Source organism: Chondrus crispus, genomic scaffold, assembly GCF_000350225.1.
Source record: "Chondrus crispus Stackhouse genomic scaffold, scaffold_120, whole genome shotgun sequence".
Taxonomy (NCBI): Eukaryota; Rhodophyta; class Florideophyceae; order Gigartinales; family Gigartinaceae; genus Chondrus; species Chondrus crispus.
This window is the reverse complement of record NW_005178984.1, coordinates 47,625-55,812: the sequence shown is the minus strand read 5'-3', so window position 1 is coordinate 55,812 and position 8,188 is coordinate 47,625. Positions and strand designations below refer to the sequence as shown.

The 8,188-nt window shown below is 54.9% G+C and overlaps 5 protein-coding genes; 3 read left to right on the top strand and 2 right to left on the bottom strand.

Annotated features, from left to right (window-relative positions):
* Window positions 1–993: 993 nt before the first annotated feature.
* CHC_T00001971001 (hypothetical protein) lies at window positions 994–2,629 on the bottom strand. XM_005712861.1 is given in 2 exon segments: window positions 994–1,372; window positions 1,373–2,629. 1 exon segment carries the CDS (start codon window positions 2,627–2,629, stop codon window positions 1,373–1,375), a length of 1,257 nt encoding a protein of 418 aa, XP_005712918.1. The 3' UTR covers window positions 994–1,372.
* A 38-nt stretch (window positions 2,630–2,667) lies between these two features.
* Window positions 2,668–2,859, top strand: CHC_T00001970001 (hypothetical protein). The gene has a single exon (XM_005712860.1). It carries the CDS (start codon window positions 2,668–2,670, stop codon window positions 2,857–2,859), a length of 192 nt encoding a protein of 63 aa, XP_005712917.1.
* A 1,448-nt stretch (window positions 2,860–4,307) lies between these two features.
* On the top strand, window positions 4,308–5,297 carry CHC_T00008597001 (3'(2'),5'-bisphosphate nucleotidase, SAL3). Its single transcript, XM_005712859.1, has one exon. The coding sequence runs from the start codon at window positions 4,308–4,310 to the stop codon at window positions 5,295–5,297; it is 990 nt and encodes a 329-aa protein (XP_005712916.1).
* A 936-nt stretch (window positions 5,298–6,233) lies between these two features.
* Window positions 6,234–7,412, bottom strand: CHC_T00009294001 (Endoplasmic reticulum-Golgi intermediate compartment protein 3, ERV46, ERGIC3). The gene has a single exon (XM_005712858.1). The coding sequence runs from the start codon at window positions 7,410–7,412 to the stop codon at window positions 6,234–6,236; it is 1,179 nt and encodes a 392-aa protein (XP_005712915.1).
* A 654-nt stretch (window positions 7,413–8,066) lies between these two features.
* CHC_T00010293001 (oxidative stress-dependent heat shock protein 33, GWD) overlaps window positions 8,067–8,188 on the top strand; it is a 1,365-nt gene continuing 1,243 nt past the window's right edge. Inside the window, exon 1 of the mRNA XM_005712857.1 lies at window positions 8,067–8,188. This exon is cut by the window's right edge and continues 1,243 nt beyond it. Within this exon, the coding sequence (XP_005712914.1) occupies window positions 8,067–8,188 (122 nt within the window).

Below are 8,188 nucleotides of genomic sequence, written 5' to 3'. Positions count from 1 at the left end.
AACACACACAACCTGAACCTAAAAACAGCGTTTATGTGGGCCGTCCCTAATATCTTTGATAAGGCCGGGAAATTGCTACTACTGTATCACCCAGGAATCCGAAAACAAGTGTTGGAGTGTATGTGCTAGTATCTACTTTGCAGTGTGAACTTTCTGAACTGATCTCGCACCCGGTCTTTTAAATTTCGTCTTTACTGACGTCGGAGCAAAGGCTGGAAAAATAATGGCTACCCTATTGGTGCTTCACTGATGTTGGCGAATCGAATGACAATGGTGATGGAAGAGCTCGAGATTAACGATCGCGCCCAACCCGGACCATCTCAGTTCCCTGACGTATTAATGTTCAATCACAGGCACTATGAATGTGTGCATGAATTCGCACATGTGCATTCTTCTCGCCAGAAGGTGCCTCTGATGATGTGGGGAAGATACATTCTCTCTATAAACGACAGGATGATGGCAGCTTGGGAAAGCAAGAGTAGGGAAGGGAGAAGATTGAAATGAGGAATAGACGAAGAGTTGTTACCGCGAGAATCACGATTATGCGGGGCCCGTTTAGCCCCTAAACCCAACATGGACGCATTGTGGTGAGGATACTACAGCTCCCACGCGTGTGCAGCGGCAGCTAGTATGGAAGTCATCATCGAGCAGTTCGCTTTGTGAGTTCAAGTATCTGGTATTTGGACAACATGGAGTGCGTGGGTATACAGTATTGCCCTACGGCAGCCACGGACATGTTTTTGCGGGTAAGTTGCCCATGGGGAATGCAGCCTTGACGTGCTATGGAATGTATGCAACTATGAATTCACGGGGTATATTCGCCAAAACGGCATTTGATCCTCGGAACGGTAGTTGTCGAAACGGACAATCCATGGTCAGAGTATCGCCTTCTGACTTACCGCAACTTCCTCGTGAGCGACTTTCGTCGTCCTTCACATGATGCCAGCATTGACCGATGCAAGGCGATCTTACCGCCATCCTAGAATGCCGCTCTCAAAAACTGAATATTTTATACAGAGATGCATGGAATTTCTAATACGCATCGAGTACACGAGAACCCCGAAAGAGCTCCATTCATGCCCGGAAACATCGGTGCACTCTTAAGCCAATAACCGTGTGCATTGTCCCCAGTTCCAGTGAGATCAATGATTGTAACACCCAGGAAAGAGAAAGTTCATCTAACTTTGGAACCTCTCTATTCATTACTGTGGTACGAAAGGTGTTGTCATGAGGACTCACGAACGCTTTCGCAACTGATTTTCAACCATCGTATTCAGTATCTCAGACAACTCAAGTTATGACATCGCTTTGGGCGCCTAGTTGTGCATATCTGTAGCAGCGGGCACTGGTTGCCGAATGATATGTCGTGACGCTACCGCTGCCTGTCTTCAGCGCGTTTGCGTGGAGGAGGACCGTATCGCACTTCGTATTCTTCCTGCTCGGCGGCAACCGTGGCCAGTCGCAATCGACGTGAAAAGCAAGCCGCCATGCCTTGGGCGGTGTCGGCGGTAGCGCTTCCATTTGCTTCGCGTCGAGTTTTGGTTAATCGGTTTTCAAAGGCCTTTAGATGCTGGAATATGTCGCTCTCGTCCTGTCTACGTCTTCGCTTTCGTCCTGTAACGTTAATAGCATCTGGCTGTCCAGGAGTGTTATTGCCATTCGAGGCAATCTCTTCCGCACCTCTCTCACCTTCAGTGGGAGCTTTTGCCTTGCTGTCTGTGATTAGTTGCGCTTTGATGCGTTCAAACTCTTCCTCCAACTGACGCTTTTTACCAGCGGCGTCAGGATATAGAGGCGTTTTTGGGGTTGCCTTTTCATTTTTTCCCACTTGACCTCCGGCCCCAACCTGGTCTGAGGGACCCACACTCTGTTTTGATATGGTTGAAGATAACTTGCGTTCCTGGACAGCCTGCGGTCGCACCACCTTCTGTCTTCGACGCGCAGGAGCTCTCACCTGTGGATAAAGTTGGTCGTCGCTGTCCGAATCCAATTCGTCCTGAAAAGATAAGAGCGTGTTGCTCTTGACAGCCTTCTTCGCCGTGGGAACTACTCTCGTCAGCGATTTGGCAGGCTCCTTCGTTGGCTTGCTCCGAGGAGCAGTTTTCAGATCAGGAAATGGGTTCTCCGTGACCTCCATAGACTTCACCTTCGGCAAGTTGTCGCCCTCAAACGCGTCCACCTTCCTCGCCGACAACTCCAGCAAGTTGAAGATAGAATCCCCTTGCACCTGCCCGAAGATAGTGTGTTGACCATCAAGCCACGGTGTGGGCGCCAACGTGAGGAAGAACTGCGAGCGCGCCTTTCCTTCCTCGTCCGCCACCATCGCAGCAATGCCGCGGCGCCGGAACTTGAGCCGGCCATGTTGCTCGCGTGGATACCCGTCAGGATCACCGATGGCGGCGACGCCGCCACTCCCAGAGCCCGAGGGATCGCCCGTTTGCGCTAGTTCGCCGGGCAGCACTCGGTGAAACGGCAGGCCGTCGTAGTAGCCGTTGAGCGCGTGTTGCACAAAGTTGCGCGCTGCCACCGGCGCCTCGTCGCTGTACAGGAATAACTCGACAGGGCCTTGCGTGGTGTGTAGAATCACGCGGCCGCGCGTGCGCGGCTCTAGAGAGTAAACGTTGGACATTGGCTCACGTCGGAGAAGAGCACCCGCTTGTCACCAGGATGCGTGTCCTCGTTGACGGAAACGCGGGAGGTGACGGGAAAGGGGCGCGGGGTTCCGCGCTACCTCGTCATCCCGTCGGAGCGGGAACTCGTAAGTCGGCAGTCTTGTTCAGTGGCGATGGGCCGGGAGTGCCGGGTGAGTGGGACAGGACACGGACGAGGCGCAGGAATGGGGCCCCGCGACGTTTCTAAAGATGACTTAAACAAAAACTCGAAATATTTCAAGGTCGTGTCGTGGGCACTGTACCCTTGGTACTGTTGTGCGCACTGTTGTGAATAAACGACTTGGGTAGGTAATTTTATTCAAATGCAATAAACGACTTTCGAGCTCTACATATTCTGTTGGATATCGCTACTACATATACTGTGCACATCCCTCTCCACCTGTCTCCTGGCCAGGGGGCACTCCCTTTTACCACATATTCATTACAGCTACGGGATGTCAAGAGGCGTGAGACGCACACACAGTAAAGAACAGTTCAGGATCAGACGTGTAAATTGCACTAGAATCCGACTGTACACATCGTTAGAAAAATAAAGGAGTACACATCGGGGTACTTGCATTCGGAAGTAATGTGTATTGAAGAAGATGCTTGCATTCAGGAGGAATCCAAGCGCAGTTTTATACTTATTACCAATTATTATAAAAGCTCAAAGTGAGCATGACCGTGCTTGCCGGTAGAAGCACGATGCCCCGTAGGCTGACCTGAGCACGGAGGGAGAGGGTCCAGAGACTCTATATATAGTTGACGGTTGACCCCAGGGTAGATGCGGGGGCAACCAAGAGACGAGGAGAAAGTACGGTAGTGGACCTGACAGACTAACAAAGACTTTTCATCTAGGAGACTGCTGCTGGCACCAGCAGTCTCCGGGCAATTGTGCTCTCCCACCGTGTTTGTGGAGTAGGACCCTATCAACAGTAACCACTTGTCCTTCTACCGGCTCACCTAAGATGTCGAGATCAGGACGTTTCACAACTGTACAGCGAGGACAGCGCTAGCCCTAAGCGACTGGCAGTGTCCGCGGCGGTGCGCCGCCGGCCGCCGATCGGTAGGGTAGTGGGAATTTACTGGGTACAGGGGGGGTCGCTCAATAGTGCCTACTTTAGTAGTGCTTCCCTCTATATAGTGCTATGACTCACCCACTGGCACAGGTTATCATAAGCTCACACGTGTATCATCCGGCATGGTTCAGTACTCAAAGGATGAAGTTATTTAGTTGTGTTTATGTTAGCAGTGTGCTTTGTCCCCAAATATATGTATTTGAGCCTCCTTTATATAGTGCCATCCCCCCAATAGTGCCATAGCTAGAGGTTTAAGTACCAAATCAAGGGGAAATTGGAGAAACTAGAGATTCGGGGGTTACTCATGCACTCAGAAGAGAAGACCCCTGGTGGCTTTGTCGCCTTGGACTTCGCCTCGCTCAATCACCTCCGTTCCACTCCCTCTGCTGCGACCGTTCAGGGAAACTGACCCTCAGCTTCCGCTCGAGTCTGAGTTCACCCCCCGTTGCCCTTAGTCTCCGTTACGAGACTCTCACGCGTTTGCATGGAATCTCGGCAGCAGGGATCTGTATCCAACGTCAACGCCCCCACGCGTCAAGGATGACCAAACCTATTGCCACTTGAGCGCGTAAGCGCAATGTCCGCATGGGCGATTCCCCCATTTGCTTGCTCCTCTTCTCTCCCTCAGGAGAAGCGGCTATGTCTCTCCACGGCCGTCCAGGCGATGCACATATGTCTCTACGCACCGCGCGTATGTGCTTTGACCAAAACGGACGCCTCTCCCGTGAGTGCAGCGGACGTCGCCATCCAAGCGACTGTCACACGCTCGCTCCGAGCCGCCTTCCCGCAGGACGCACTCATCGCCGAAGAGGACCGTGACGTGGTGCTCGCCGATCTCGCTTTGACGTTAGCCGCACAGGAATTGCTGACGTTTGACGTGGCCGGCGCTCTTCAGGAGACGGACAGAGACGGGCATGGGCGATGCTGGACGCTCGACCCCATTGATGGGACTAAGGGATTTTTGAGCGGGCGCGGGTATGCTGTCGGATTGGCTTTGCTGGCAGAGGCTGGAGCGGAAGGCGCGCCAGAGCCTTTATTGGCGGCCTTAACGTTGCCGAGTGAGGGGATTGCACTGCTTGCGGAGCCGGGCATGCGTGAGCTGCATGTGTATGCATTGGATGGGGCGCTTGCCAAAGAGACGTTAGGCTCTGCTTTGGACATAGACCGCTTCAAGCCAAGGCGCTTGAAGAAGCGTCATCCGGGGATGGAGCATGTATGGCTTCTATCAGGAACCGAGGACCTGCATCTCTCCGGGCGACCGCCTTGGACACATCTATGCTGTGGCAGTCTTGTCAAATACGCAGCGGTAGCTCGCCAGCGCGCGTTCGCCTTTGTGCAAGTGTTGCCCGAGCGACACGCGCACGTGTGGGACCACGCGGCCGGTATCGCGTGCGTGCTTGCGGCTGGTGGGAGGGTCACGGATGAGATGGGAGGGGAGGTGTTGCTCGGATGCGGACAGCGGAAAGACGCGCTGAAGCTGCAGAGTGGCGATGCCATCGTGGCGACAGGGAAGGCGGTGAGTCATCAGCGGGTTTGCGAGGAAGTGCGCGCAGCGCTGATGGGGTGAGGAAGGTCGGCGGTTTTGGTCGCTGAAGTGATTTAAGCGCATGGAAGGGAAGATGGGAGCGCATGTCCGGGGCATCTGATACAGAAGTTATCTTTTCCGGCCCAATGGCCTAGGGGCAACGGGAACGGGGCGAGTAGTTTCGTTGTTTGTGCTGGTAAACTTACTTGCTCGAAGGATACCGGGCCACATCATAGGCTTTGAAGATGTTCGCTGGGACGCAGGATTTTCAGGCTTTGAGGATAGACGTGTCGATGGCGTGGACGAAACGAAAGAGGCCGATGCCGCACCATAGCTTTCACAACTTGTTCATGCATCTTTGAAGGTCAGAAGTTTTGAGGAGCGAAGCAGAATGACTCCCCGGAGAGTTACCTATAGAGTGAGTTGAAGTGGAGCCGACTGAGGTCGACAGTGTTGGTGGCAGCAGAAATAGTAGCAGCTGGACCTCTTCGGGCTTAAACGGGTAAAAGGGGAAGCCCCTTCTTCACCGTCAATATCGCAGGATCATGATCAGGTCGCGTTTTTGATCTGAGGCATAACCACGACTTGCAGTAGCGGTTGCAATGCCGTTGAGAGCGAGCAGGCGGATGGGCCAGAAGTGGACAGTCATAACCGTGGCCCCGTTCGTAAAGCCTTGGTTCGCTATAGGAACAAGCGCCTGGACGAGCTTGCACCTTTCGTCCGAAACCTCTATCTCGAGATCCCCTGCCCTCTCGACCTCCATTCCGTCGATCCATATACCTATAGTATACCTGTAGTAGACAGGAACGTGCGTAATCTGTTTACAACGCACTAGGTACAAAAGCAGTGAGTGTTCTTACGATTGCTATATACATAAAGGAAAACATTGCCACCCGCTCGTGTTTGCGCGTCTTCAAAATTGCGCTCTTTGTAAGCCCACTATTAGTGCGAGCAGGCAGCTCCGTTTCCAGCCCTCCTTCACATGAGCTTCCCCGTTTGGGATTTGCGCATCGCTCGGAGTACGACGTCATCCATGAAAGTCGACAGCATAGACGATACGGTGAACACGCCCCCAATGATGGCGCATAGTTGCACGACAAAGTGAAAAAATGACTTTCGTGATTCCGCCACCTCCACGTGAATCGGGCTCAAGTCGTAGCTCAAAAATAAGCCCGGAATGAGCTGGCCGCCCTTGTTTGGATCGCTCCGTCGGAAAAAGTACGACTGGGAATATTGGTTGGTCCTCAGCGGACTCGAAAATAAGTACTTGTACGTAGTGGGCACAATGCGAATGAAGTACTCATGCTGCCCTAGCTTATCGTCCTCCGTGGTCGCATGCTTCTCGGCGCCATCCAAGGGGTTGGTCTGCCCTGGGTACGGATCGCCGAAGCTGAGCTTTCTAATCTTGTGACTCAAATCCAATTGATGGTCCCGCAAAGCGCTCAAGTCATGCAATGTCCTACCATGAAACTCAAATGAATGACCCGGGGTAACATGGATACGGCCGGCGACCTTGGAGATCTCGATAAAGCCGTGGACGTTGCAGCCGCGCTCCGGGTCATACTCGCCGGCCGTGATGGTCGTAATCCCCTCGCGCACGCACTGCGGGACGTGCTTCAGATCGACGAGCAGCCAGCCTCTTTTCTCATACGCGGCCTTCACCTCGGCGCACGTGTTGCAGCACTGATCGGCGGCCAGCTGAGCGCCCATGCACGAGCCGCATCCGTTCTTCCACGGGGACGGGGACGGGACGGCGTTGGGGGCGCTCTGCTTGGCGGCGTGGCGCGCCAGCCTGGTGCGGTCGGCGCTCGAGATCGGGCGGCCCTTGTGGTCGATGGGGGTCTTGAACATGTGGTTGGTGATCTCGAGCTGGGCCGTGCCGCCCACGTCCAGGGCGTCGACGCCCATGATCTCGCAGTTGACGAACGGGAAGTCCACGTCCAGGTGGATGCGCAGCAGCTCGTCGCGGCCCGCGTCCACGGAGAGAGATGTTGTGCGCTCGGGGGTGAGGTAGGATAGCAGCTCGGAGAGGAAGAGACATGAGATGACAAGGAGAGAGATCATGGACACTAGCCCGCCTGTTGACGACTGCGTGCGCAGATCCTCCGGGACCTTCATCATGCGGGAGAAGCAGTCGAACGAGCGCAGCTCACGCATGTAGCGCGAGGGCTTGGAAAGGGAAGGGGGTGTCATGGTGAGGGCGGCCGGGACGGGGTGGCGGGGCGGAGGTGCTAGATTCGGGGGAAGCGGGGTGGGAGGTGCGGGGGGGGTTTGCTCGTGTGGAGGGGGAGGGGAGTTGCCTTTCTGCAAAGTTAGTTTGGGTGCGGAGTTGGAGGGGAGCCGGTCATGACACTTCCTCCACGCCCTCGACAACGACGATGATTAAATGGTACAGTGCCCAAGGGTAGCGTGCGTGCCCGACACTACAGCACCGCACCGGCAGTAATTACGAGCAACTCTCCCCGCTTTCCGTCCAATCACACCGCCTTAATATATATCCCGTCCACCCAAATCATACCAAGTGGCCCAATCCGCAGTGCGCAGCACCCCCTCATCATAACTCCGTCTCCTCCCCCTCCGCGTTTTGAGATCACCATCGCCGACGTTGCACACACCCCCCCCGCTGGAAGATGAAACCCGCCTTTACGACTTGATCAGTGATCCGGGCCAGACGGCCGCGGTCGAGGATACCGATGTCGAGCAGCGCATGATCACGTCGATGAAACAGCTGATGAGCGACCTGTCAGCGCCGCCGGAAGCCTTCGAACGGGTATTTCCTGCGGAGGGAATCGCGGTCAGAGAGCCTTGACGATGGCAGCGAAGCGCCAGACGGTGGTGCAGGCCATCGCAATCGACAGGCATCGCAGCATGGGGAACCCCAGGCAGCTGGCCTCGGTACGAGCGCTGCGTCTGGAGGACGGCGCGGAGGGCGG

Bases quoted from the DNA above. Each gene is read 5' to 3' on its own strand.
- CHC_T00001970001 (XM_005712860.1), top strand. From the start codon at position 2,668: ATGCGTGTCCTCGTTGACGGAAACGCGGGAGGTGACGGGAAAGGGGCG.
- CHC_T00001971001 (XM_005712861.1), bottom strand. From the start codon at position 2,629: ATGTCCAACGTTTACTCTCTAGAGCCGCGCACGCGCGGCCGCGTGATT.
- CHC_T00008597001 (XM_005712859.1), top strand. From the start codon at position 4,308: ATGTCCGCATGGGCGATTCCCCCATTTGCTTGCTCCTCTTCTCTCCCT.
- CHC_T00009294001 (XM_005712858.1), bottom strand. From the start codon at position 7,412: ATGCGTGAGCTGCGCTCGTTCGACTGCTTCTCCCGCATGATGAAGGTC.